Source organism: Callospermophilus lateralis, chromosome 4 (genome assembly GCF_048772815.1).
Source record: "Callospermophilus lateralis isolate mCalLat2 chromosome 4, mCalLat2.hap1, whole genome shotgun sequence".
Classification (NCBI taxonomy): domain Eukaryota; kingdom Metazoa; phylum Chordata; class Mammalia; order Rodentia; family Sciuridae; genus Callospermophilus; species Callospermophilus lateralis.
Genome location: NC_135308.1, coordinates 162,638,878 through 162,666,597, shown reverse-complemented (window position 1 = coordinate 162,666,597; position 27,720 = coordinate 162,638,878). Strand labels below are relative to the sequence as shown.

General features: G+C 65.0%; 1 protein-coding gene across 7 annotated transcripts in view; it reads right to left on the bottom strand.

Annotated features, from left to right (window-relative positions):
* Shisal1 (shisa like 1) overlaps positions 1-27,720 on the bottom strand; it is a 97,861-nt gene that overhangs the window by 21,183 nt on the left and 48,958 nt on the right. For 3 of the 7 annotated variants that reach the window (XM_076855468.2, XM_076855470.2, XM_076855464.2), the window contains exons 2-4: positions 13,772-13,870; positions 10,905-11,118; positions 2,515-2,832 (exon numbers count right to left, since the gene is read on the bottom strand). In XM_076855468.2, coding sequence (XP_076711583.2) covers positions 2,515-2,832; positions 10,905-11,118; positions 13,772-13,838 — 599 coding nt within the window. In that variant the 5' untranslated portion in view covers positions 13,839-13,870. Of the gene's footprint in view, positions 1-2,514; positions 2,833-10,904; positions 11,119-13,771; positions 13,871-15,553; positions 15,593-16,826; positions 16,852-16,926; positions 16,985-17,792; positions 18,115-27,720 lie in introns of those variants that run through there. The other 4 variants (XM_076855463.2, XM_076855462.2, XM_076855465.2 and 1 more) reach the window with 4 other exon arrangements.

The following is a 27,720-nucleotide window of genomic DNA, read 5'->3' as shown; positions in this document are numbered from 1 at the left end:
TCCCCACGACGGGCAGCACTGGCCTGTCCAGGAGCCTGTTCTGGATGCGGGGAGCTGGCCCAGACCCAGTGCATAGGAGACTGCAAACCCAACAGGACCCCGGGACCTGAGCACTCCCTGGAGTTGAGATGCGCAGGCCACCCCCTTCCCGGCCACATGGGGCCTTTCCCCGGGCTCCAAGTGACCCGGGGGCCTGGGGGCTGGCAGCGTCCACTCCTCCAGCCACAGCCGACCTGCGCCTCCCGCCTGGGCTCCTGGGTGACGGGTGCCCGGGGAGGCTTTAGGGTGAATAGGAGCTAAGGCGTGACTGGCCCAGCTCTGATGGGGAGGCGGGACGTGGGGCTGGAGTGGGGGGTGTTTCCGGCTGGGTGAGGTGGGAGGAAGCTCTGGGGGAGTGGGCAGGGGCCGGGGCACAGGGCTCGGGCCAGGCGTGGCCCTGGGAGACCTGGGCTCAAGCCCACGATTTACTGTGTGTCCCTGGGCAAGCCACTCACCCTCTCTGGGCCTGCAGCCTGTGTTGGCTCATCTGTGGAAGCCCCGCTGAGCTCCCTCCCGGGGTGGGTTACCAGGGAAACCTGATGGGTGCCTCGAAGCCAGGCGCTGAGCAGGCATTTAGAGGGGAATGAACGGGAGGGCCAGGGCAGGCGGGCAGGGCAGGCGGGCAGGGCAGGTGGGCAGGGGCCGAGCGGCCAGGCTAGGAGCTCAGGCCCTCTGGCGGGACGTGGAGGCTGGAAGGGGGGTGGGGACCAGCGTTGGGGCCTGGATGCTGCGGGTGCCCACCCTGTGGCTGCAGCTGGTGGTCCTGCCCGGGGGCCAGGCCCAGTCAGCGCCACGCAGCGGGGGCCGGCAGCTGGTGCTATTGAGGGTCCACAGGGCGGTGCCCTCCTCGGGTGAGACTGGACGTGCCCCCTCGGGCACTGCAGGCCTCTCGGGCGGGCAGCCCGGCTCTGATGCCAGATGCCACCTACGTCGGTCACACCTGGCCCTGGCAGGCCCCAGAGGCAGGAGCCGTCCTGACGCACGTGTGCCCAGGGGCTGGGGAGGGCCACTGGCCAACGTCCAGCCCCAGCTGCAGGAAACGCGGCTTCACCCCAGACCGCCCTGCTCTCCAGGCGCCAGGTGCCCCCTGGTCAGGACGTCCCCGTCGCCAGCAGACGCTCACCCTCCTGCTCTGCGGTTGTGTCCCTGCTCCCCTGGGGTGGGGACCTGCCCTCTGTCCTCCATCACCTGGTGCCACAGGAGACCCGCCCAGGGACCCACGGGGTCAGCTCCGCCTGCCTCCTCCAGGAAGGACGGAGGTGCTCCCTCTGTCCCTGAGCACCGCAGCTTAGCGCCTCGTGTTAATCATCTGCGTCATTCACTAGGGACGGTGGCTACCTGGAGTGACCAGTGATCATGGACCAGCTTGGCTGCACCTCCCGGGAGGCACCCCAGAGGTGAGCTGCACACCTACTACGTGCCAGTGTTTAACTCAACCCTCAGGACGACCCTGGGGAGGGCTGGGGCTCTACCCTTGACCCCTTCCCCAGAATTGGGAGGTCAACAAGGGCCAGGCGTCCACCTGGTCACGGGGCTGGGAGTGGCGCTGGGCCCTGGGCTGCCTGCAAGGCCTTCACCCCGAGGGAGCTGCTGGTGGGGGGGGGGCAGCAGGAAGCTCTGGGCGCCGTGGTGGGCGGGGAAGCTGTGCCCCAGCTCTGGTGCCCAGGCTGAGCTCGGCCGCCCTGGCTTGGGCTCCACAGCCAGGCACCCGACTGGGCACTGCCATCCTCACAGTGGGCTCAGGATCCCAGGGCCTGGGACAACCTGTGCACTGCCCAGGGCCAGGCCTAGGTCTGCCCGCCCCACGGCATGGAACCAGGCAGGAACGGGAGCTGGCCTAATGTGGACGGGCCTGTGGGCAGGGCTCTGCTGGGGCAGCTGTCCCGAAGGGCTGACCCCTCCAAGGCCCTTCCCACCCCATCTTCCTCTCTTCCCTGAAGGCACCGTGGGACACCTGCCGAGTCACCTCCCGCCCTGTGTGACTCCAGGCACCGACAGGAACCAGTCGATTCCCTGTTTCCTGACCTCAGGCTGAAAGTCTCCCACACCCTGAAGCCCCTCTGTCCCCACTGACCGGTCACTGACAGTGGGACACCCAGCACCTTTCCTGCTTTGCCTCTGCAGCCAGGAACCTCAGGTAACGTGCAGCGGCAGCGGCTCCCACACCAGCGCCCAGCGCGTCGGCTTGTGGGCTTTGTTCCCAAGCTGCGCTGCCACCTCTCTCTTACCTGTGGTACCAGGATGGGACCCACGGGCACTCGGCCACGGAGCCACCCAGCCCTGTTCCGCGTTTTACGCAGAGACAGGGTCTCCCTCAGCTGCCCAGGGCCTCACTAGATTGCTGAGGCTGGCCTTGAGCTCGCGGTCCTCCTGCCTCAGCCTCCCGAGCTGCAGGGACTACAACCAGAGACCCAGCGCAGCAGTGAGGATCCAGAGAAGGTGCTCAGTCGGCCAGCACTGGCCGCGGTCACTCACCAGGCAGACGAGCTCTGGAAGGACATCAGTGGTGGGCTGTGGGCATCTTCCCGCAGCGTGTGCACAGCCTGGGGGGCCGGCGGCTGAGAGCCTGGGGGAGGCTGGGGCTGCGGGGCCGGTGGCCCTGGCCGGGGGGTGCGGGCAGGGTCCCCCCAGCGCCTGGGGTCCTGTTTCATCCAGCGGCCCTGCAGGCCCCACCGCGCCAGGTAGACCTTGCAGACGTCGTAGTTCATGGCCGAGTAGTAGAGCAGGTCCAGCAGCAGCAGCAGCAGCACGAGGAAGCCGTAGATCCACACCCCCAGCAGGGCCGTGTAGTTGCTGGGGAGAGACAGACGGACGGACGTGAGGCGGACAGCCCTGCCCAGGCGGCTGGCACCGAGGGCACGGGCCAGGGCTGTGCGGGAGCTCCCAGAGGGCACCAGGCTCGGCCCTGCCACCCGCCCCGCTGCCTCCTCCCCCCCCCACCCCCCCTGTCCTGGGCCTGCCCTGGAGGACCCAGGCCCTCACGCAGGCTCCGCCCACCCCGCCGCCTCCCTCGGGCCTCCCTGTAGCTGGGCGGCCATTGCCCGTCCCTCCTGGCCTCACCCTGCACACACCTCCTGACTCATCCCTGGGCAGCTGAGGAGCCTGGGGACACCGGGGGTCACCTCACCCCCAACATGTCATTCAGGGCCTCGGCTCGGGGATCTCCACGATGGCCTGAAGTCACGGTGGCCCCCGTCCCACCGTCCCCTGCCTTTCTGTCCCTTCCTGGGAGCCTTTCACTCTGGCTGTGTGGTGGGGGTCCCCCCACTGCTCCTTATTCATCCACCAACATCCCCCGCCCCCACTGCGCACCCAGGCCTGCACCCTCCTCTGGCAGAGGTGACGGAACTCCCGGAGGGCCTTGTGACCCAGGTGCAGCCCAGCACCCCCCGTGGCCAGCGCTGGTCCCTGAGGAGCGCGGTCTGCCTGCCGCCCACGCAGGGCCTTTGCACAGGCTGCGCTTCTGCTGCTCAGCTCTCCACCTGCCTTCTCCTTCCTCCCGTCAGCCCCTGTGGGAGGCCACTAGCCCCAGGAAGTCTCCAGGTGCGCGTCCTCCTTTGGTCACCGCTCCATTCCCCCCACCCCTCCCTGAGGCTGGGGGCTGGTCCCCAAGGGTCGGCCGTGTCCTGGGCCCTGGTGCCACAGAGCCACGAGCAGTGCTCGAGGGCCTGCAGCTGTTGGAGGAACCGGGTCATTAGTCCCTCAAAGCCACCCACAGCTGCTGCCTGTGTGGCATCTGCTCGGTGGCTGTGCCAGCAGCACCAAGGAGGAGGGCTAACGTGCACCCACGAGTAGAGTCAGGCCCAGCTGTTGCTCCCCAGTCCCCAAACGAGGCCCCTAGGGCACTGGGACCCCGAGACCCCACCTGAGCGGGGCACCTGGTGCTGTAGCCAGGGACCTGGTTCTCACTCCTCCCCTGCCCGGCTTTGCTGTGTTTCCTGAGAGAACCGCCGCCTGTCTCTGGGCCTGGAGGAGAGGCCACAGACTCCAGTCTCAGCTTTCAGGAGCTGGATCTCTCCAGACCTGGAGCGGCCCTAGCTTCGGCGCCTCTGCAGGAAGAGGGGCCGCTCCTCCGGACTCCGGGCCTCCCAGGGCTGGGCCAGCAGTGCTCCCCGCTCTTGGCCACTCAGTCCTTGGACCAAGGACTCCGCTGGGTGCCGGGTGACAGGGAGGCGGCTGTGTGCCGACAGGTGTGTGGACCCCCAGGGCCGACGCTCCAGGCTTGGTGCCCGCTGGGGGGCGGGGGAGGCAGCAGGTCGCGGTGGCCAGGTCCCCACCACGGCCACCACAGAGGGGACACTGGCTTTCTCTGGAGGCCTCTGGTCAGAATTCCTGCTGGGAAGGGCGGAATGTGGGGCAGCGAGGTGGCCAGCAGACGGGGAGGCGGCCTGGCTGTCCCCGACGTCCTCTCTCCCGCAGCCCCAGAGTGGCTTCTCAGGGTTCCCACGGCAGCCGCGGGGCCGAGGGGAGTGGCGGGGAGGGGGCAGCTGTCTGCGGTCGGCCGTGTCCAGCAGAAGGAAGCCCCCGCACCGAGCATCGCCTGAGCCCCGACCACCCAGTCCGGAGCGCAGCACCCGGTTCCGGGAGCAAAGGGCAGCAGGTGCGTGGACTCCTGCCCAGGCTGGGCCTCGCTGCCCGCCTGCCTGGACTGTGCCCACCTCCCGTGCGCCCGGCTCAGCCGCCGCCCCCTCCAGGCAGCCTGCCGTGACGCTCCCAGAGTGCACTGCGGGCTTCGCTGTCCTGCAGAACTGTCCGCCCTGGGACACGGGGAGGCCCTGAGGGCAGCACTGGGTCCCGCGGGTCTCTGCCCAGCGGTGAGCACAGGCTGCTGACAATCTCACTCATGGCCAAGTGGCCTCCACGCCGACGTCCTCCTGGCGCTTGCTGACCCCGAGCAGCCACCTTAGGCGCCGTGAAGGGCCCGGGCCTTGCGCTTCTGAGTCCTTAGACGGCGCCGTGTGCCCACGTGCCAGGAGGGACGACCCCGCTGACCGACGAGGAAAGACGCCAGAGAGACACGGGAGCTGCTCTCCCTGGGCTTGGGCCCTGGGGCTCTCCGGCCTCTGCCCGCTGTGCCCACTGGTCCTGGCCCAGCCTCTGCCAGAAACCGAGGGCTTGTTCCGCTTCTCCCTCCTCCGAGAGCTCCTGGCCGAGGGTCACCATCATCGCACTCCGTGGCCAGTGGCTGGTGTTGGCATCCACCCGCTGCCCACCCGGCCCCTCCCTGCTGGTGCCGCCAGCACCGGGTCCCCTCCGCTGCCTGGGGGTGGCAGGCTGGGCCACCAGGCCACAGACCGGTTCCCGGGCAGCTCCTGCCCCTGTCCTGCCCTGGTGGTCGGTCAGCTGGGAGGAGTCAGGCCTGGTATGATTTTAAAAATTCAATTAAAAATACGTGAGCTGGAGACTAATTCCATCCGGATGTCGGTCTTCGTCGTGTGCGAGGAACGGCCCAGGGTCAGGAGCAGAGGCTGTGCTCGGGGCAGACGCGAGGCCAGCAGAGCCAGGGACAGCGGCAGCTGGGAGCGCTGGGCAGTCACTGAGTCATGGAGGAGTCCCCTGTCTCCTGGGACCAGAGCAGCTGTGCTCAGGCCGCAAGCAAGCCCTGCCCGGCTCCAGGGCACAGGAGAGTCCTGCTGGGCCTGTCTGGGGGACGCGGAGGTCAGGGCACCCGGGTTCAAATCCTGGTTCTGCAAATTCTCCCTGTGGAACTCGGGGAGCTGAGCAGCTGCAGAGCTGAGCAGAGTGAAAGGGGGTCACTCTGCTGCCTGCTCTGTGGTGAAGCCCTGGGGCTCAAGGAATAGCTCAAGGCCTGGAAAGAGAAAGGCCCCACTAAGCGCTGGCTCCTTCAAGGAAGGCCCAGAGGGAGCGCTGGAGAGGCCTAGGCCCAGAGAGGCAAAGGGCTTTGCTCAAAGCCACACAGCAGTCCGTGGCAGGGCCTGGCTTCGGGCCCAGGAAGCCCAGGGAGGCAGGCTGTTCCTGTCACAGTGTCCCTGCCACTCCCTGGGGGGCATCTCAGAGGGGCACCCATGCCCCTCTGAAAACAGGCTTGGTCATGTGACAAGCTGGGCCGGGCACAGTCCTGGTGCCAGAGGGGTGATTTCACAGCTTCCTGTCCAGGACTCAGGCCCACCCAGGGCCACCACCAGGGCTGGGCCGCGGGGTGGCGGGGATCGCGGGGGTCCATGCAGCAGGGCAGGTGCCACGGCCCAGCAGCAGCCCTGAGCCAGCGCCTGGCGTCTCCTCCTGGGATGTCCCTCGGGAGGCCACTTCCTCAGCCAGGGACACAGCAGGAGGCAGAAACAGCATCTGTCCCCAGGCCCCGGGACTCGGGTGCTCATCACCCTTCGCTGAGCCAGGGTCCTGGGACAGAGGACGGGCCCTGCGTGTCCTTTAGTGCTGTGTGGCTCCCGGCCTCTTGTCACTGTCTCTGAGCCTCAGCCCCAGAGAGCGGGGCGAGCAGGGCCTCCTTCCCGTGGACAGCTCTCTGCAGTGGTGGCAGCGAGTCAGGCCCCAAACCAGGGCAGGTCCTTCCCTGGAGGCGGAGGGCACTCGGGTCAGGAAGATGGTTCTAGAAGCTCTCCAGTCCTCCTGCGTGGGGTGAGCAGAAGTTCGACACCCAGCAGGGCTGGGCAGGGGTGAGTGGGGGACAAGACAATTTGGTGACTTCTGACCCCACCCTGGGGGGACGGCGTGGGGAGGCTGGGACCCAGACATCGGGGGGCCCCTGACACGGGGAAGGAGGCCGTCGGGGCGGGGCCCGTGGGAGGTGGGGAGAGCGCCGCGCCCTGTGCCCGCACCCCTGTGCCCGGGCCTTCGGAGACTCCCGGAGCCGCCTCCTCCGAGCTGCTCCCTGCCACGGGGAGGGGCGGCTGCTGCCCTGGTGCCTGCCCACCTGAGCCCTGGGTGGAGGCTCAGGGTTGGGGGCCCGAGTCCTGGGCGGGTGTCCAGTTGCCTGCCCAGGACGGCCTGAGCACCCCTGGCGTGGCCGGAAGGTGACAGCGCTGCGGCGGGTGATGGGAGGCATCTGCCAGGGCCAAGAAACCCCTGTTCCTCCAGAGAATCGCAAATAAAGGAGGCCCAGTGCCCCTCCCCGGTCACCTTCCTCCCACTGACTTAGCCACCGGGGCGGTGGGGGCCGCGCTCCAGCTGCTGTCCCCTGGGCTGACCGCTGGCCGGGGTGTGGCCCTGGCAGGTGCAGGTGTCTGGGCCCTGGGACTCTGGCCTCTGGCTGAGACCTGGTGTGAGCCCGACAGGTCCAGGCTCTCCCGACAAGGCCAGGAGCAGGACGCGGCTCCCACCCGGCTCTAGCTGTCACCTGGGACGGGTGACCTCACCAGCCTCCACCCGACTGGGCTCTCGTCCTCCCAGAGCGGCTACTAGAGGCTGAGGAGAGCCCACCCCAGGGGCCTGCGGCCAAGCGTGCCCAGGGCAGGACGGCCACAGCCCAGGTGGGCTCTGCCTGTTCCTGAGGCACACGCAGGCCCCGTCCCCACCATCTGGTGACAATCTGATGCTGGCTCCCACCCGAGACTCCCCAGCTGCCCCTCTGCCACCCGCCCACCTGGGCTTGGCCCACAGTCCTGGAGCCCAGGCAGCTGGACAGGGGCTCCTGAGGCCCTGATCCGTCCCCAGGTCGTCCCTTGTGGGGCCACAGCCCCAAGCTGTCCTTGGGCCTCTGGTCACCCCAGGTGCTCCAGGGCCCCCTTGTCCCGGGCACCGTCCTGGAGGCACAAGGACAGCTCAGAGCCCTCCTGGCCCCAGGTTCCCTCAGGAGAGGGTCCCAGCACCTCCGCACCCCAGGAGGCCCTGCCACCCCCTGGTCCCCAGTCACCCTTGAACCTCCTGCAGGGATCTCGGTCGGAGGCCCCTGGGCCGGGGGGCTCTCGCCTGCCTGCTCAGCCCACTGGACACCCCGGCCTCCCTCCAGGATGCAGAGTGCGGGTGGGTGGAGTCCAGGTCTGTGGGGGCTCATCACACCAGGCCTCCCACCCCCCAGGGAGGAAGGGGCAGGAAGACGCTGGGGAACACAGGAGCAGGGGTGCGCAGGCCACCGGCACCGCGGGTCGAGGCCAGGACGGTGGGAGGAGCGCTGCTGTCATCTGGTGGGAGAGGCAGACCTGCCCAAGGTCAGGGGGGCCGGCACAGCCCTGTCTGGGCCTCTCCCCCCTCGGATCTGCCTCCATCCGCGAGGCTCCAGGATTCCCAGGCAACTCCAGCCCTCCCGGGCTCCGCCACGCGCCTTCCCCAGGCAGGTGGCTCACCTGCTCTGTGCCCATCTTCCCCAGTGTGACATGGCTAAGGATGGGTGGCCGCTGAGGCAGGCGGGAGAGTGGCGCAGAGCCTGCCCAAGGCGCTCCCTGGGTGCTTCTTAAGGTCGAGGAGTAAAAGCGCAAGTTCAAGTTCCAGTTCCCACGACCCGTCCTCTCCAGCGAGGGCCTTCCTCTGTGGTCCAGCTGCTCGCGAGCAGCCAGCGGCCCTCGAGCAGCCAGCGGCCCCTGGGTTGGAACCGTGGCGTATTCCACGTGCAATCCCGGGAAGTGTGCAGATTATAGAAACCTGTGGGCTCCGGAACAAGGATCCCAGGCGCCAGGCGCCAGCCCCTGCACAGTCTGGTTTGCTGCCAAGCCTCCAAGAGGCTTCCACGGCCCCCGCAGCCCCTCGGGTCCTAACCCCCGTCCTGGCGCCGCTCTGCTCCCTCACGAATTGGCCCTCGTTCTTAGAAAAGGCTGGGGTCAAACTGCAGGCCTGATTCCAGTCCCGCTGTGACGGACGGGGCTCGCTGAGCGACTTCACACACAGAATTATTCCAAGGCCTGAGCAGATGGCAAGATATTCAGGGGAAGCCGTGCATTTGAGGAAGGCAGGCTGGGGAGCTGGCCTGCGGGGAGGAGGGGAGTTTGCATCTCCTGCCCAACCAAAGGGAGGACGCAGCTTCCCCCTGAGTGAGCACAGCATGAGGCAAAGCCCTGGGAGTCCCCGCGACAGACGGAGAGATGGAGGCTCAGCTCCGAGCCCACTGCCCCCAGTGGTCCTGCTGATTCCTTCACAGGCACTCCACAACAACCCCTCTCAAGCCCATGTCTCCTGACCAGGAAAAAATACATCGACCTAAGAGTCAGCCTCATTCTTTCTGGGAAGATATTTGAAGCATCATATTCTTACCTTCCTCCTAAGTGAAAGTTAGGAGGAAGGTAAGAATGCCTGACCAATAAAGAGGAGCCAACACCGTTGTTTTAGAGGTACTCGCCAACACACTTGGACAAGAAAAAAGAAGGGAGGCACACTCATTAGAAAGTAGGAGACAAAATTATCCTAACTGGAAACCCAGGAGAATCAACTGGAAAAGTGTTACAAAGATAAGACATTTTAGTAAGTTGGCTGAGTACGAAATTCACAAAATTCATAAATAGGAATGATTAGCTTTTATCACCTTTATCATCTGAGCAGTCAGAAGACAGGGTGGAAGGAAACACCTTATTTATAATAGCAACATGAAAAGAAATAAGTAGGAATAAATGCAAAGCTTATTGTACAACATCTCTACGAAGAAAACTGTAAAGTGCTACGAGGGAAAATTTGAACCCATAGAAATATACTGTATCCTTGGAGATAAATAGTCCACAAATGAAAAGTCATTTCTTGGCTTCACCTATGAATTCAAAATGATATCAGTTCAAAGTCATGATTAGGTCGGTGGGGTTTTTTATTTCTTTTGTTTGTTTGTTTCTGTGTCTTTGCAGAACTACACAAGCTAATTCAAACGTTCATATAACCAAGAGCCCGGGGAATAAGCCGAGATGTGAAAACATACTAAAGATCACCGTAGTTAGCAGAGTGAGACACTGAGACACCAGCCAAGAGATCACAGAGAGTCTCGCCATCTGCCTGACACTCGGGTTCAGCACATTATGGTACATGATATCTGCATTTTACACCAGCAGAGAGGAGATGGACAGTTCAGTGAATGGTGTTGGAACCAGTGGGCTCCCCATTTGGGAAAAACAAAACAACAGTGATAATAAAACTGAATTCCTAGCTCAAAACTTACATCAATATAAGTCTTTTGATGTAAATGATAGATTTTTTAAAAAGAAAGTAACACATAAAAGAAGTAGAGATGACATGGGGGGATTTTCAATAACCCCATTAGGAAAATCCTTGCTCAGTATGATATAAAACCCAGAAGTCCTAAAAGGAAAACATTGGAAATAATGTGATTGCATAACAATCAAAATGAAGTAAGAGGAAAAAAAATCACCAAATCAAAGGCAAAATACGAAAATGTTTCTTCTTAGATATAAAGAATTCCTATAAATAAATAAAAAGTCCAAAATGCAAAGGGACACATTCCGGCAGCTCACAGTAACAAGCTCAAACGGCCCTCAGCATGTGAAGATGCTCAGTGTGGTCCACAGTAAGAGAAGCAGGCGCTTTTGATCTTCCAGGCCTTGACTTGGCCCATCCCCTGCTTCCCACCTGCAGTCTCTGCTCCCCTACCTTGGTCCCCTCCTTCAGGAGCCTGATCTCAATGTGTTTTCATCACTTTAGGGAAAGGACTGCAGGGTTGACCTCTGAGCCCATGGTGTCCATCCATACCATTGAACAAGGCTGAATGAACGTGGGGACTTGGGCCCAGGGGACTCCGGGCGCCGGCACCTTCTCTACCTGAAACCCATCTAAGCACAGGACCCCAGGGAGCCTCTAGCAGGCCTGAGAGGTGGGCGTGGCACTTGGGTTGCTCAGAGGGCAGACCCTGGAGGCTTTTTTGGGCTGCCTGGGCCCCTTCCCAAGAGGTCACTGCTCCCCAGGGGTCACGCTCCCCAGGGGTCACTGTGGCACCTGCCCTGGGGCTGGCTGGAACTCACTTGTGCATGTAGCCCTCGGAGCTGGCCGTGAGGTTCGCCTGCATCACCGCCTGGAACTCAGACTCGTTGCAGCAGTATTTGAAGACCGTGTTGTTATGGTGACAGCAGAGGATGAAGGTTTTGTTGTCAGAGAGCCGGGGGCAGTGGAAGCCAAAGTGGTAGCGGCCCTTGTGGTCCGTGTACGGCTCGCAGACCCGGAAATGCGCGGAGGAGACTGCAAAACAGGTCACCAGATTCAGTGGGATCCCTGACCACTGTGCCCAGGGGCAGGGATGGGCAGCTGGTCCAGTCCTGCTGGCCCTTCCCTCCCCGGGAAGCCTCCTCTTTTCCCCAGAAGCCCTGGTTGTATACTCTGAGGCCAGGGACTCGGGGCTCCTCCAGGGAAGAGCCATGGCCCCCCTCGCGTGGACCCCTCCAGCAGCTAGGAGGCACTCACAGTAACTGAGCGGCCACTCTGCGCCTCCCAGGCCCATCCCATCTAGTCCAGTGGCCACCCTAGCAGGTGGGCTTGGGAATCCCACTTTACAGACGGGGAAACTGAGGCTTAGAGGCCTGCAGTGACGCGGCTGCCCTGGGAAGCAGGGGGAGCAGGAATGAACCCAGGCCTGCTTGGATTCCACTTGTTCCTGGGTGGGGCCACTGACAGACCAGGCTGGCCCCTGGGGTGAGAGGCATGGAGGAGACTGGGTTCTAGCAGCAGCCTCTCCAGCCAGTGGTCCTGCCCACCTGCTACCCGGCCAGGCCCCAAGGCCTCCCAGGCTCCCTCCCCACTGCGGGGAGCCAGCACTCTGCTCTCCCTCCCCGAGCTCCGGCCCTCCGCAGGCCTGCAGGCCCAGGATGGTATTTATGAGCAGCCGGGTGACACACAGGAGCGCAGGCTGAACAATGGAAACCCTGGAGCCGCTGCCTCAGGCTTAATTAGTATCTTCATAAAAGGGATCCTGTATCTAATTTGTATCGCTGAAAAGGGGCTTCGCGGGCTGAATGCGCCTCTCCAACCACCAGGCACTGGCTCTGCAAAGCCTCCGCCAGCCAGCGAGCTGGGAGCTGTCTGCCGAGGTTACTAGGCTGCACCCACACTCACCCCCAGGCTGTGCCTGGGGGAGGCCAGGAGGGGCTGGGCTGGCAGGTGGGCGGCGCCCCTCAGGCTCCCAGGGAAGAGGCTGGCTGGGGTGCCCCGACTCAAATTCTGTGCCCCTTCCCCAAAGGACAGCACCCTCTTCTGCGGGGTGGGGCAGGAGCCTCTGGGCTCCCTTGACCCCCTGACCCCCTTGACCTTGGGAAACGTTCTCCCAGGAGCAGAGGTGACTGCACATGCCCAGATGGAGCCTCTGCTGACAGATCCTGGGTTCCACTGCAGGGAGGGCAAAGTGAGGCTCAGAGCAGCGGTCCTCAACGCATGGTCCCGGCACTGCACCCCTGGGGACTCGTCCCAAAGCAGCTTCTCGGGCCCTCGTAGTTCTTCCAGATCAGCTCTGGGGCACGGCCCTCAGTCTGTCCAGGAAGCCCACCAGGGATGCTCATGGGCTAGGTGGACCCCAACCTGGCAGAGCCACATGCCATGACCAGAGCTGAGGGTGGCCGTGGCCATCAATCCCGCCTCGGTCCCAGTCCGTTGGGAAGCCCTGCCGTGGCTTACTCACACCTGTTTGTGGGCAGCTGGGAGGGACCAGCTAGCCAGAGGCCACGTGCTAGCCAGAAAGACCTGCCCAGGCTCTGGGACAGGCCCCAGAGCTGCCACAGGACTTGGGGTGGGCAGGGCGGCAGGGAGGAGCTGGCCTTGGGGGGTGTGGACACGGGGGTGGTGGGGGCTGGCCCAGCACACAGAAGGGTCCTGCCCTGCACCTAGCTCACAGTGTCAGCACCACCGGACAGTCAGCGCCACCGGACAGTCAGCGCCACCGGCTTTGGCCACTGGCAGCCACCAGGAAGCCCTGCAGCTCCCTGAACCGAGGGAGCCCTGGGCTAGGAGCCAGGACTGCTGGAGCGTCCCGAGGCTACCTGGCCCCCTCGTCCCCCTCCGCTCCCTGGGGAAGGCAGGTTGGCTCCCCCTGAGGGGCCAGCAGCAGGCTGTACTGGCTCAGGGCAGTGCCCGGCTCCCCTCCTCACACAGCAGGAGTTGATGGGGCAGCTGCTTCCTGCTCAGAGTCCTTTCTTATTTGTAGGAGGAGGGGACAGTGAGGACCAGAGGAGCCCATGCATGGGAAGCCCCTGCCCGGAGACCCCCACTCCCAGCCCCTCGTGGCCTCCCTCTAAGCTGTGCCCAGCAACGTGGTGGGGGCTGGAAACCACCAGGGGACATCAGTGGCTCAGAGAGGAAACAGAGTCGGAGACAGAGACAGTGGACAGAGGAGGAGCAGGAAGGACAGGAAGCCTCCGGCAGAGACCGCACTGGCCCTGCTCAGAGCAGGCGCTGGCTGGTGTGCTGGGCCGCCCCTCTGCTGAGGGCAAGGGAGGCCTCTCTGGTCAGCCCCGGCTTGGAGCAGTGCATGCCCATCTTTGTAACTGGGAGTCTGATAGGGGACATCGTGGGGAGCTGGTGTGGCACCCGTGGGGTGGCCCCCAGTACCCGGGCTCTGCCTGGGCCAGGTTCCCAGCCCCCAGCCTGCTGTATTGGCTCAGGCAAGTGAGCCCTGAGCCTCAGTGTCCCTATCTATACCAGGGCGACCTGAGCTGCCTGGCGGACGGGCAGGGCCGTGTGCAAAGGGCCCTCGGGCTCTCCCTCGAGCACCCGGGCGAGGGAGCAGGGTGCTGTGCACAGTAGGTCCTCACCACCCGCCATGGGCGAGAGCCGGTCGGAGGGCACCAGGGCGGCGCCCGGCTGGGCCACGCTGACCACGCCCCTCCCGCCCGCCTCCAGGGTTTACCTGCGGAGAAGAGCAGGGACAGGAGCAGGGCGAGCCGGTTCCGGGACTGCGGGCCACAACTGGTCATCGTTTGGCTGGCATCGATCCGTGCAGCGCCGCCTGTTTAATGAGACCCGGGGGAGGCTGGGTGTGGGCGGCCGGCTTTGTCGCCGGCGGGGACCTGCGGGCGGGCGCAGGGCGGCTGAGGGTGGAAACCAGCCATCCAATTTCCTCTCGGGAATGAACGGCCTTCCCCACCCGTCACCTGTCACCTCCTTTTCTTTTCACCGCAAAATGAGACTGGATCAGAGGAGGAGGACGGCTCGGGTGGTGGAAATAACCCGCGGGCCGCGTCCCTAACGGGGACTTCCATTAACCCCTGGCCCGAGGGCGAGCACCGGGCAGGGGCTCCCCAGGCCCTGGGGACAGGGCGGGGACTAAAGAGAAGCGGAACAGGACTAGGCAGAGCCGTGTGCCTTCCGCGAGGACAGCGACGAGCCACACAAACAAATGAATATTTAAAATCCACGAGGCTCGGAGCTCGCCCCGCGCTGGAAGCAGGTCCCCGCCACCAGCTCCTCCAGGAGCAGAGCGGGAAGCGGCCAAGGTTCCCAGGACTCACGGGAGGCAGGGCGCGACAATGGAACGCAGCGGGACACACACAGAGTATTGTTCGGCCTTGTGAAAGCAGGGGATTCTGACGTCACCGGGCACATGGACCTGGGGACCTTGTGCTCAGGGAAGCAAGCCGTCACAAAAGGGCACGCACTGGGGGGCCCCACTGGCCTGGGGTCCCTGGGAGAGTCAGACCACAGGACCGGGGAGTGGGGCCCCCAGGGCCTCCCTGTTGCTCACAGAGAAGGCTCCCTCTGGTCAGTCCTGGGTCCACTCGGCAGGCCCTCACCGAGTGTCCCCAGAGACAGTCTGGGATGAACAGTTGCAGAGACACAGCTGACAACCGGCTCTGGAAGAGGAGCGGGGGAAGGGCAGCGGATACCCAGCTCAGACTGTCCCAGAACCCCGCCCTCGGCTCCTGGAGCCTGGTCAGGGAGGGCAGAGAGGCCACCAGGGGGGCCAGAGGCAGCTCTGCATCCTGTGGGCACTCAGGCCTGCAGGACAGGCAACCGGGGAGCCACTCCGACACCCAGAGGTTGGAAACCAGCGCGGGGTGTCAGGTTGGAACCCAGGCTCGCAGCCTTGACCTCGCCCCCGCCACAGAGCGGCACCGGGGGCCTGAGCAACGGGGTGCCCACCCCAGGAGGTTCGGTTTGCCAGGAATGGGTGGCTTGGCTGCAGAACACCCCTGGCTGGCAGCCTTCGCGTCGAGACTCCTGGTGGTGACGTGGGGCTCGCCGGGCCCCTCAGGTCTCAGCACCGCGCGGAGCCTCCCACTCCCACCTGCCCTGCGGCTCCCCAGGCTGAGAGCTGCTTCATTGCCCTGAGCTTGGCCCCCCCTGCCCCCCTCGGCCTCCTGGGAGGGTGAACGGAGTTTAAAGCATCTGAGGGCTTAGGAGAGGTCTCCTTGCAGGGAAACCTCAGGATCCACCCTGGAAATACGCTGAGCCACCGGAGCCCTGGGCCCGACCTGCAGACTGGGAGAAGCTGAGGCTGGGGGGCAGAGTCAAGTCCCCAGGCTCCAGCACCCCTAGGGTGGGGCTGCCCTAATTCTGATCAGGGGCTCAAGTCCAGGAGCTACTGGGCCAGTGGGTGAGTGACACAGGTCCACCTGCACCAGGGCAGGGCTCCCTCCCGCTGCTGCCACTCCCTACAAAGTCCACTGCCTGTTTTTGGGGGGTCACTCACCCTGGGGCGCCTGGCCCTCCTTGCTGAGTCCATCCTGCAGCAGCTCAGTCAGAAGCTGCTCAGATACCACCTCCTCCACGAAGCCCCCCTTGACTGCTGCCCAGAAGCCCGCCCCTCCCCCCAGGCCTGTTGGTTTCCAGTTTCACAAACTGGTGCCCCTTCCTCCTCTCAGCAGCCACCTGCCACCTCCAACTCAGCCAGGCTCCCACCTGGGTTCTAGGGACATGACAGAGGAGGGTCCTTGTCCCCTGGCTGTGCTGTGGGGGGTGCTCACCAGCTGCACCCCCTGACCTCCACAGGCCCTGGCCAGAGCGCAGGGCACGGGCACAGCAGTCAGGCCTGGAGGGAACCCAGCCAGCCCTCAGGCCTCTTTCTGTGGCGCTGAAATCACAGCCACCGCAGAGCCTGATGCGAGGGTCACCCGCGTCCAGGCTGGGCAGGTCCTGCCCACAGCAGGGGCTCCCCACATCTAACTCATCTGCGTCCAGCCCATCCAGCCTGGGCACTGCTCCCAGGCTCTGCAGGCCGACAGGCCCCTGTCCACCTCGTGCCTGGCCTGAGTCAGCAGCAGTCAAAGCCACCACCCGCTTGCTGGACAGTGGTCCAGGGTGGGGCCCTCACTGCCGAGGCTCCCGAGGGGCTGGAGTACCAGGACTGCAGGCAGAGTCCTGGGGAGGCCAGTCATGTCCCGTTCCCTCTGGGCCAGAAGGTGGCTGCAGACACCCCGAGGGCCCCAGGGCCAGCCTGGTCCTAGACGGACACTGCCTCGGGCCACACATCCCCTGCCCAGTCACAAGACCAAAGCCATGGCCTGGGCCCTCTGCAGGGCCACAGAGAGGACCTGGGTTTGGGAACCACGAACACTGGGAATAGGACATGTCACACAGTCAGGCACCCCCACCCGGGACCTGCCATAGGTGACGTCCGCTCTAGCGGGAGCCTCACATCCACTTGCTGCCCAGCCTGCTGGGCCCTGCTTCTGGGTGCCCCTGGGGGCTGCCATCCGCTGCCTGTTTTGTGGCTGAGCTGGACACTGTCCAGTACCTCACTGTTATCTCCGCGAACCCCACGCAGCCCCAGGAGGCAGATCATCTCAGAAAGGGAGAGACTGAGGCTCAGAGATGCAAAGTGACGTGCTGGAGCTCACACGGCACCTGGCTGCAGGCAGGAGGCCAAGCAGGCTCCAAAACCACTCAACCTCCCAGCGCCCAAAAGGCGTCCCAGGCCCCCAGGCCCCCAGCGAGCGCAGTGAGGTCTGTCTTCCCCGGCTCACTTCACTGAAAAAGTTTAAGCCACCAGAGATGGCAGCTCCGAGCCGACCCTTGGAGAGCTGGGGGACATGCTGCCTCGGGGGCTCCCTGGGCGCTCTTGACCTGGAATCACGAGTCCGGCCCACATCTCTGTGGTCCGCCGCCCGGGTCAGCCGGGGACTGCTGTTCTGAGGTTGGAGGGTTATTTTTAAACACCAAATTTGGCAAGGCTGGGGAGCTGGGGGAGGGCGTGTGGACAGCCGCGGAGCTGGGAGATGAATTAGACCCTCGGGGACGGGAGGTCCCTGCACATCAGCCAGGCCACCAGGACGCGGGGAGGAACCCTGGGGCAGGGCCCCACTGACTGGTGGGGGGTGACGGGGACACCATTGGCCGAAGCTCTGGCTTGGGGTCTCCCGCTGGCCCTCCTCAGCCCACCCTGCCTCCTCGGCACCTGGCCGAGTGCATGTCCTCTTGCGGGGACCACCCAGGGCGGCCAGGCCTGGGGCTTGGGCTGCTCTGCCTGAGGCCAAACCCATGTGACCCGGGTGAGCCACCAAGTCCCAGAGTCCTCTGTGCTCGAAGGGGCTTATGGGGTACGTGATCCACAGGCGCATGTGTGACAGCTGAGACGGGGTGCCGGAGCCTCACCCTCATGGAGCCCCACGGGTCCTCCCAGCTGGCCTCTACCTCCGCGGCCCCAGGCCGGCTTTCCAAAGTGCCTGCCTGCTCACCCTGCTTAGGAGGTCCGGCCTCGCCCACCCCAAGGCCTCCGAGCACAGCCTCACCCTCTCTGCTCCTCCAGCTTCAGCCTCCAAGGCCCGTGGCTCCTCTGAGCCTTTGCACGTTCTGTTCCCAGCTGTGCTCGGCGCCTGAGGCTCCACCGGGGAGCCCACCCCAGGCCTCTCCTCCCCACCCTGTGGCTCCTGCAGGGGGCTCCCAAATTGCTGGCCCTCCCCACCCCCCGGGCCAGGGGCTGTGCTGCCTACCTGATCTGTGTCCTCCTTCCAGACTGTGGGAAGGGCACAGGGAGCAGGGGTCAGGACACTGCCCCAGGGACATGGTCCTCTTCTGAGGCACACTGGCCCTGGCCCTGAATTTTCTAGCCCGGGGACAGAGAAGGACACAGGCTGATCACGGTGGAAGCCCCAAGCCACCTGGCCCCCTCCCCAGGGCAGGGCGGGAGGCCAGGGGAGGTGAAGGTCCCCCGGGCTCCCAGCAGCTGGTGGCGCACTCCAGAGCCTGGGCCTTGGCGGGGAGTGGCCCTCTCCCTGGTGCCCTCCCTAGCTGGCTTGGGCAACTGGAACCTGCCCGGAGGCCACTCGAGGCCACTCGTCCCTGAAACGGGAGCCTCTGCTGAGGCCCGTCCCACAGCCCTGCCGCTCTGCCACTGTGGGCCGCGCGCGGCACGTCAAACAGGACGGGAAAGGCCCCGCGGCCTGGGGACCTGCGGCCCGGGCAGGGTGGGGACGGTCATCATGCCAGCTACATGATGCTGAGTGGCCAGACTTGCAGGACTGTCAGTGACAGTCATGTTGGCGTTAACGTGGACGAGCATTCAGCAAGGACAGGGGACAGGCAGCCCTGCGGGTGGCAGGTGCCCATGGGTGTGTAGGAGCCTCACACGGGCAGGGACTGGGACCCGGCTGCTCTCCCCCATTGGCCCCTTGGCCTCGCACACCGTGGACTGCCCTGGCCAGCGCGAGCAGGCCCCGGCCCCCAGGCCGCCCCCTCCCGGCGGCCCCTGGTGACGCGTCTGTTTTCAGGACGACACGTGCGAGGAGGTTATGAAACGTCCCTGGAATGCGAGGTCCAGGAATAAACACTGCTCAGACTCCTGCCTGAAGCAAGATCAAAGCTTGTCCCTGTGACCCTCCTGTGCTGGCAGGAGGAACTGGGACACGTCCCCTCACAGCGCTGGCTGGGGCCAAGGTGGCTCCGCACATCTGAGAAACAGACACTGGTCAGAGCCACCTGTCGGGGTGCTGGGCTGCAGGACCACAGTGTGAGGGACGGGACGGGGCCCTGCACCTAGTGCAGCACCCTGAGCCGAGCCCTGCTGGCCCCCAGCCCGGGTCACTAGCGTGCCCACGGAGCCAGCCCTGCCAAGCCCACTCTGAGCAGCGGGGGCAGGGCACGGTGGGCACTTGGTGAACGTGCTGAGCCGTTGGAGTGACCGTGGGCACAAGCGTCTCTGTTTCGCTGCGCAGAGAGGCGCAGGGATCAGCCCAGAGCTGCAGGGCGGCGGGTGTACTTTGAAGCAGGTCTGCTGCGGTGGCTCTGCGTGACAGCGCCCTCAGTCCCCAACCTCTGTGGAGTGGCAGCACTTGCCTGCCGGGTGACCGGGTGAGTTCGTGCGCTGGCCACGGCCTCCTCACCGGCTCAGGCAACCATGGCCGCCCTGGTCGGGGCAGAAGGTGGACGAACGGAGCAGAGGCTGGCAGGGCACCGTGGACGGCGGGTATCTGGCGTCGCCCACTCCGCTCCTCCCAAGGCCAGCGTCTAGAGGACAGAGCTGGCCCCCAGCCGGCTGTGTCTGACCCCCACGCCCTGGTTCTCCAGGTCCCCTCCCACGTTAGCTTGGCCTTGGGCGGCACAGGTTTCCTTCCCTGCTGGGACAAGCTCCCAGAGGTGGGGACTTCCGTGCCTCCAATCCCCCACCAGGCCTTGCGCACAGTAGGTGCTGGGTACACACTCACTTCACCTCCAAGAGCGGACACCTGGACGGGAACAGCGGCGGCCAGGCGGGGGTGGGGGGAGCCCCGCAGACTGCAGGGGGCTGTGGGCAGGTGAGCAGGGCGGCAGCCTTGGGGACTGCTCCTGACCCCCCTAGCCCCCTCAGGAGGACCGGCCACCTGATGCCCACAGAAGGCCCTCTCCCTGGCCCCTGCCTTCTGAGCCCTGGGTCCAAGTCCTAAACCCTGTCCCTAGTGTCCCCCGTTTCACACCCTCACCCTGAGCCAGCTGTGTCCCCATTAGAGCTCTCTGGCTCTCTGGGGTGTTGGCCTGCCTGTCACTCTGCCCTGCAGGTGTGGACGCCAGAGCCCGGGAGGGAGGGGCTCATGCGGGCAGCTGCTGGCTGCTGGGTTCTCCTGGGGCCTCCCGGCCCCCTCGGCCTCCTCCCTGGTTACGCAGGGGGTGGGCAGGGACAGCCGTGGCCCTTGGCAACTCGACCCTCGGCCTGTGTCCGCGGATTGTTGGGCTGCACGGAGGAGATAAGGCAGCCTGGAGTCCCGCGGCACTTCCCGGTGGAGAGCACAAACATCACATGACAGTGACTCACTCCCAGAGCCAGGCGGGGGAGGGGCAGCGGTGCCTCGGTGGGTGGCCCTGCGGCTCTCCTGGGGCCTCCCCTGGTGCCAGGGGCCCAGACACCCAGGAGAAGAGGAGCCAAAGCCCCGCGTCTCAGCCCCCATCAGGCCCGGGCAACACGCCCACCTTGACGGGCTGGCAGGGCCCAGGACTCCTCCCTCTCGCCATCCCTCCTACGTTGCAGAGCGACCATACGTCCTTGTGCCACAACCTGGGGCATCCCGAGGGCGTAGGGAGGGCCTGGCCTGGTCTGGGTGGGCACAGTGCTGGGAGCTGAGGTGGGACAGGTAGGCTGGCCTGCAGCAGACCAAGGAGGCTGGGCCTGCAGGGGCTCGCACCACTGTCTGGCACGTGCAAAGACCCAGAGGTGGGCTGAGCTGAATGCGGGGTCGAGGAAGGGAACCAGGGATGGTGCCATAGGTGGGCAGGGCTTGGGTGCTCCTGGCACCCCACAACCCACAGGGACCATCATAAAGAGGGCCAGTGAAGAAGGGGTGGGGAACCCAGAAAAAGGACATGGAAGGGCAAGTGGAGAAGGTGCACCATATGAGCACCTACTGTGTGCGGGAAGGAGACTCAGGAGGAATGTGCCCCCCACATATGCAGGGGCCTGAGTGGGCCAGGGGTCTGTCCCCTGGCCTCTGCCTGGCAGCTCTGGGCTGGCCTGCCGAGAACAGGAAGCCGCTCCCGCCCGGGGTGGGAAGGGAGCTGAGGAAGTGCATGTGTCCAAACCAAGGGTCAGAAGGCCAGGCCCGCGGGGAACCTGCAGGGGAGAGCCAGAGAGAGGGTGTGGGGGCTGGGGGAGCTGGCCACTGCTGGCCACGCGCGTCCAGCTGGCCACTCAGCCGAAGCTCTCCAGACACACCGGCTGTGCTCTGAGCCCCGTCCCCAACCCCACACCAGGACCTTGACACAGGGTGCCAGGCAGAGGAGCTCACGGGCACTTTGTCAAGGCCACACAGAGGCCAGTGGAGGAGACGGTCATGACTGGGCAGTCACATGCCAGCGTGGGCACCACACAGGGCTCCTCGCCACCCAGGCCACCTCCCTGGTGACAGACATCATCACTGTGGCCTCTCACAAGGTGCATGTCTGCGGGGGCTTTGCAGCCCTTCTGGCTGCCCTCAGCCTGGGCACTTGTCCAGGGCAGGGACCCCGGCCTCGCTCCTGTGCCCAGCACCAGAGAGACCTGGAAACGTCCACGGTCCTTATCTACCAGGTTTTTGACTCAGGAGCCAGATCCCCAGACAGACCTGGGCCATCCCCTTCTGGGGCCACTAGCCCCTCTCCTGGCTCTTGGTCACCATCAATCAATCCTAAGCCCCAACAAAAGGACAGCAGGGTGCCGGGCCTTGTGTAGTCAGGCCCAGGCCCTGTGCGTCTGGGGGGAGCCCAGCCCTTCTCAGTGGAGCTGCAGTCTGGGGTCAGGGCTGCCGCACCCTGGAGTGACCGTCCTGTGGTCCTTACGCAGTCGTCTCCGGGCTCCCGGCCTTCTGCAGCCCGGCTACAGGCCAGGGCTAGGGTGAAGAGAGGGCCTCTGGCTGGACAGGGCGATCCCAGGCCCCGCCCGCTCATACTCAGCCTGTGAAGCCCCTCTCGGGCCTCAGTCCCTGTGGTCAGGCGGGGCTCGGCGGGTCCTTGCAGGAGCCCCTCTATGCTAGGCACTGGGGACCTCTGCAGGGACAGTCAGCCTCTCGAGGAAGGAGCCCAGAGCCCAGAGGGGTCTGCCCAGAGCGTCGTCAGCAGCCGGCCGACCTCCTGGCTGACCCTCTTCCTGTCCCCTGGCCCATCCCCCAGGCCTCTCCCCAGGGAGGACTGCCCCTCCGGCTCCTGTGCAGAGTGGCCCCAGGGCCTTGGCTGCGCAGCTGCACGGCCCCTGACCCCCAGGCCCAGGCCTCCACGCACCTGGTCCCTCTCTACCTAAGCTGGCATTTCCACTGCGCCCAGTGCCAGCTCTGGGTGGCATTTAAAGCTGGGCCACACAGAAGCCAGCTGCCCTCTCCCTCCCCGGTCCTGGAGCGCGGCCTCTCCTGAGCCAGGCCAGAGCACAGCAGCCCAGAGGCCCTTATCTAGCCCTGGTCCCCAGCCTGGGGTGGGCAGCCATGGGAGACCCGAGGAGCCTCGCGCAGCCCGGGCGGGGGCTTGGCTCTCCTGATCTGGAGAGGAGGACACTGGAGTGCAGAGTTTATGGCGGGCCCCCGGCTGAGCCGGCCCAGACCGGGAGCCTGGCAGCAGAGCCCTGAAGGATGAGAGTAGGCAGGGTGTCCCTGCAGAGGACCAAGAGCCAGGTGGGGTCACAGCTGCCCAGCAAGGAGTGGGGGCTTCCCGTCCCTGCCTCCCGCCCGAGACTCAACGGGGACATGGCAGCTCTCTGCTCGGGTCCAGACATCCGGCTCAAGTTCCCGCACTGCCTCCTCCCAGCTGTGTGACCCTGGGCAAGTCCCTTGGCCTCTCTGAGCCTGGTGATGCATGAAAGGATGGACACAGCGCACAGGCTCGGCTTGCTCTTCACAGCTGTCCTGCACGCAGGAGTCCCCCTTCCCCGGGTCCCAGGGCGGGGCCACAGGAAGACCAGCTGTGAGCAGGCCACAAGGATAAGGTTTTATGTCCCCCTGCACAAGGTGGCTTCTTATCCCAGCCCCTGGCTTTGGGGCCATCACCAGCACCCCCTTTCTACTGGGCAAAGCCCTGGGCCCCGGCACCTCACTAGAACACCCACAGCAGCCCTGTTTCTAGGGGAGGACCTGGAGGGCGCCCGCACCCAATCAGGGGCAGCACCACAGGAACGGAGGCCTCCAGAGCTGTCAGAGAAGCCTCAGCCCCAGGGACCAGTGCAGGGGGGGCACACAGCTGTGACAGGGCACAGAAGCAAGGGCCTGGGGCGCCCAGGAGCAGGTGCTCTGCCGCAGGCTGAGGGGGTGTCGAGGGTGTCCCATCCTGACCCCTGTCATTGACAACAAGCAAACAAAGAGGGCATTGCCTGGAAAGGTGGAGCATCCCAAGGCCCAGGAAGAGGGACGGACCCCATCCCGGGCCTGGAGGGCAGCAGGTGAACCTGGCACCAAGGCTTAAAGAGTGTGTACAGGCCGGGGCGGGCGGCGACCAACATCCAGCCGCTCGGGAGGCTGAGGCAGGAGGATCTCAAGTTGCCAGCCTCAGCAACTTACCAAGGCCCTAAGCAACTCAGGGAGGCCCCGTCTCTAAATAAAACAAAGAAGGGCTGGGGGTGGCTCAGCCGTTAAGTGCGCCCGGGTTCCACCTCAGTATCAAAGTTTGCACATGATCCAAAGTCTGGAAGAGGGCCAGGGCCCACCGCAGCCAGCCGGGCCCACGGGGTTCCACATTCTCCAGAAGGCCGCGTGGCCTGCGCCCAGGACCGGGATTTTCCCATCCCAGGAAGGACTGAGCCTGCTGGATCCCCAGCCTCCTGGTAAGTCCCGGGGACACTGCCCCTCATTTCCAAACGAGGGCCACCAGATGACAAAACGTCCTGGTGATTCAGGGGGATCTGACCGGGAGGACTCAGGTAACCGCAGAATCCCCAGGTGGCCTCTCACTTGGTCCCCCCTGCCTGGGGACCTTAAGTGGGCCGCCCACCCCCACCCCCTCGTGCCTCCACCTCCCAGGTCTTGGGGAAGAGGCTGGGGAAGGCCCTGCAGATGCCAAGTTGCTGCCTGCATTAAACCCTGCGTTGTCACCTGGCCTCGGGTGACTCAGAGACCTGGGGGATGGGCTCTATCCAGTCCTCAAAGAGGTGACAGTGGGTGACTTCTAGACAGATGTAGATCACCGACCTGCCTACAGAGACCGGAGAGAGAAAGGCCCCACCTCCCATTGGTCACACTGCTGCACCCAGGACGCGACAGCAGGCCCCGGGTGGAATCCAGACTCGGAAGAGACCACAGTGGGTACCGGCTGGGCAGCTGCGCTCCTGGGCGAGGTCGGGATGCGCACCAGGCAGGGCAGAGCTCGCCAGCCTTGGACCAGACAGAGCCTCAGGTTCCCCATTTGTCTCGGGGGTGGTGACCAGACGCTAGAATGAGATCAGGAATGTCCCCCAAGGCGCACGTGTTGAAGGACAGAGGCCCGCTGGGCGCTGCTGGGACGTGGTAGAAACAGTAAGAGTGGAACTGATCGGAAGTCTTCCCACCATGGGGTCCACTGGGACCTAGCCCTTCTCTTCCTCCTCCTGGGGTGTCCCCAGCCTGAGGGAGGGGCTCCCTCCACCACACACCCACCACCATGTGCCACCTCGCCAGGCCTGAGGCAACAGGGACAAGTGACTGACACCCCCAAAATGAGCACAGCGACCCTCCCGCTTCTCGGGTCAGTTAGCTCCGATGTTCCTCGACAGTGACGGACACTGGCCAACACACCAGAACAGCCCGGGGGACAGAGAGCTCCTCAGAGGGCTGGCTTGGGCGCCTGGAGCACCGTCCTGTGCCCTGCTCAGGAGCAGCTGACCAGGCAGGACCCCAGTCACCTCTGCCGGCTCCGAGTGTCGGGAGCTGCGGCTCTTCATCTTTCCTGCTTTCCGGGGACTTTGATGCCCGCTCAAATTCAAGAGCCACTGGCTAGGTCAGAGGAGGGGACTGCCACACGTGGCCAGACAGTCGAAGTCCCTGTTCCGGGCCACCAGGCCTCTGTCACCCTGCCATTGTAGGCAAGAAGTGGCCACAGACAACCTTCCCGTGGTGCCGTGATCTAATAAAACCTCATTAACACAAATGGGCAGCCCTAGTTTGAGAAACCCTAGGCCAGGCGCCGCCTCCCAGGACGGCCCACAGACCCTGCCCCTGGGAGCCGCTGCACCCGCAGCTCGTCCTGCTCCGCCCGGGGGTCCAGGGAGCTGGCCTGCAGGTTGGAGAAGTGGCCGGCAGCACCTGCGGGGCACCATGCAGCAGGTTCTTGGGTGGCGGGTAGCGAAGGGAGCAGGCAGGAGCGGGAGCCGGGGAGAAGACGCTGAGGCGGCTATAACAAACCAAGTCACCGAGCGGCTAATTGGCGGCAGCTGCTGCTCCAACCAGAGACTTGTCAGCTGTGATTAAGGGGAGTTGCCTTCAGGCCAATCAACTCCAAAATCATGCAAATGGGGCCGCCCAGGAGGCCAGGGAGACCACAGGGGTGGCGCAGAGCCCCAGGCCCCCAGCGGTGCTCTGAGCCCCTCCCAGGCCTGGGGGCCGGCCACCCCTCCACGGGTCTGTGGCAGCCCGTGCCCGGGGCCACTTCTGGTGTTGACCAGCTCCCGCCCACACTCTGCGTAACTGGCACCAAAGCTGCTGAGGCCACCGCAAGGCAGGCGGGGACCAGCCACTCCTCTCAAAAGGGCCGCTGCCCACTGATGACCGGGGGCTGGTCAGCTGCGCTCACCCTTGTGGGTCACATTCAGGCCCTGGCTGGACATGGAGGTAGACGGGCACCTCCAGAGGTGGCAGGAAGAGGCTCCCGTCCCCCCTCCCGAGCACCCCAGAGCCCTCGCTGCCCACTGCGCGCAGACGTGAAGGGACGGCCTCCTCCCGGACACCTCTCCCGCGGCCCCCAGGCCCGACAGGCCCCAACTTGAGCTTCAGCCATGACACCAGCCCCCTGGCCATCGTGGTCGGCTGGCCCCTCCCCCGCAGGCCACCCTGGAAGATGAGTGTGTGGGGTGCGGGGCGCGGGGCACGGGGATGTCACGGGAGAGAGCGAGTGCTTCTCATCCACGCCCCAAACCAGACACCAGCTTAGGCCCACGCACCCCTGCAGGTGCACAGGGGTCCCTGTAGGGGTCTGTGGAGATGGCCCTAGTGCCCTCTTAGAGTGCCTGGAGGGAGGGTCACCAGGCCCGTGGGGGGCAGGCGGGGGTGGCCTGCAGTCAGGCCTAACTGGTGCAGACACACGGAGGCCGAGGCCAGAGCCCTGGGGTGTTCCTCTGTCTTCCTGGGGCTGGGGCTCCTCTCCGGCCCGGCTGCCCGTGGGGGTAACCCTCCTCGGCAGCCGGACAAGCGGGTCCACTGGTCCCTCCGTGTAACTTTGAATCCCTTCCCCATCCGCCTGGAACTGGAGAGCTGGTCCAGCTGAGCTACACCTTGTTCGTGGGTGCGCTGAGCCTGGGGCCCTGGGTCTTCCCTCCCCCAGGCTCAGCCTCAGCGGTGCTACGGAGCCAGGCTCCAGGGAGCACAGCCCAAGGCCTGCCCGGAGCACGGGGCAGCGCCCGGGGGCTCCAGGGGCTCGGCCTGGCACCTGAGACACCCCTGCCCACACCAGGGGGCTTCCTGCTTGGCAGAAACAACAAATGCTGCTTAGAAATGGGAGAAAAATTGCTGAGTTCTGTAGCCCGCGTTGACATCTGGGCAGACGCATTCGGAGGTCTAATTAGCACGCCGCTCTGGGGGACAGTGGCTCAAAATTTTCCGGGAACTGAGAGGTAACATCAAACAGGTATCTTGAAAGAGCTTCGTCGGCAGAAATCCCAGTGAGAACTGGGGCGGCGGGGGCGGGCCTCGGGGGGAGGCGGCAGCAGGCCTGGGCGGGCAGCGAGTGGCCAGGAAGGACAGGTGGGCTCGCCTGGCGGGGGGTGCACCTGGCCCTGGACAGGTGACTGGGCCTCTGTGACCTCCACTCCCATAGTGGGGTGCACTCCGGCCACACATGGGTGGCAGGAGGATGGAGCATGGGGGTCCCACAGCTCGTCCGTGGCAGATCTGGGAGGACAACCAGGCTCCGGCTCCCCCAGGACACCAGGCGGCCACCCGGCCATCCACGCATCTCAGGGTGCCTCAGGACAGGTGCTCAGATACTCTGGCTCCAAAGGTCCTGGTGCTGTGGCTTTGACCTCTACTGTCGGCTGTGGGGACCTGTGGGGACTGCCACCCCTGGAGGCAGAACCCAGACAAGATATGTAGGTAGCTGCCCCCCACAAGGTGGGCCGGGAGGAAGACTCCTGAGTACCTGCTCCGTCCAGCCCCGGGCTGGATGGTTTTCCAGCCCCGTCTCCTGTAGTTTCCAAAAGTCGAGGGGCTCCTGCCCTCAGTTTGTAGATGAGAAAACTCGGCCTCAGAGAGGCTCGGTCGCCTGCTCACGGTCACACAGCAGCTGAGCTACTGGGATTTGGGTCTAAGCTGGTCTGACTTCAAAGTCAAGGTTCTTTCAGGCTCAGATTCTCGGCCTCAGGTGTTGTGGGGCCGAGGTGGGGGGCAGGGGAGGAGGCCACTGTGAAACCAAGCCCTTCCTCGCTGCTGGACTTCCTCTCCCTCCCAGGGACGGGAAGAGGCCATCTGGGGGCTCCGCTGCTCCCGCTCCCCAGGAACGAACACCTGCAGACCCCTGCTCCCTGCAGCCCGGGGGCCTGTCCCTCTGGGGGCAAGTCCACCACGCGGTGTTGCTGGACTTCACAATCAGCACTTGGCCAGAGGAGGAGGAGGCGCACCCAGAGGCCAGGCTTGGACGCAGATGGCAGATGGGCTCTGACCCCACCTGCCCACCAACAGATGACCCCAGTTAGGCCTCGGTGTCCTGCCCTGCGTCCTCCCTCCTCGTCCTCCTCCCCTCCAGCCTCAGACGGGAAACTCTCAGGGAATCCCCGGTGCCAGCCTGGTTCTGGGCCCCGGGCGCAGCGGGGGCCTC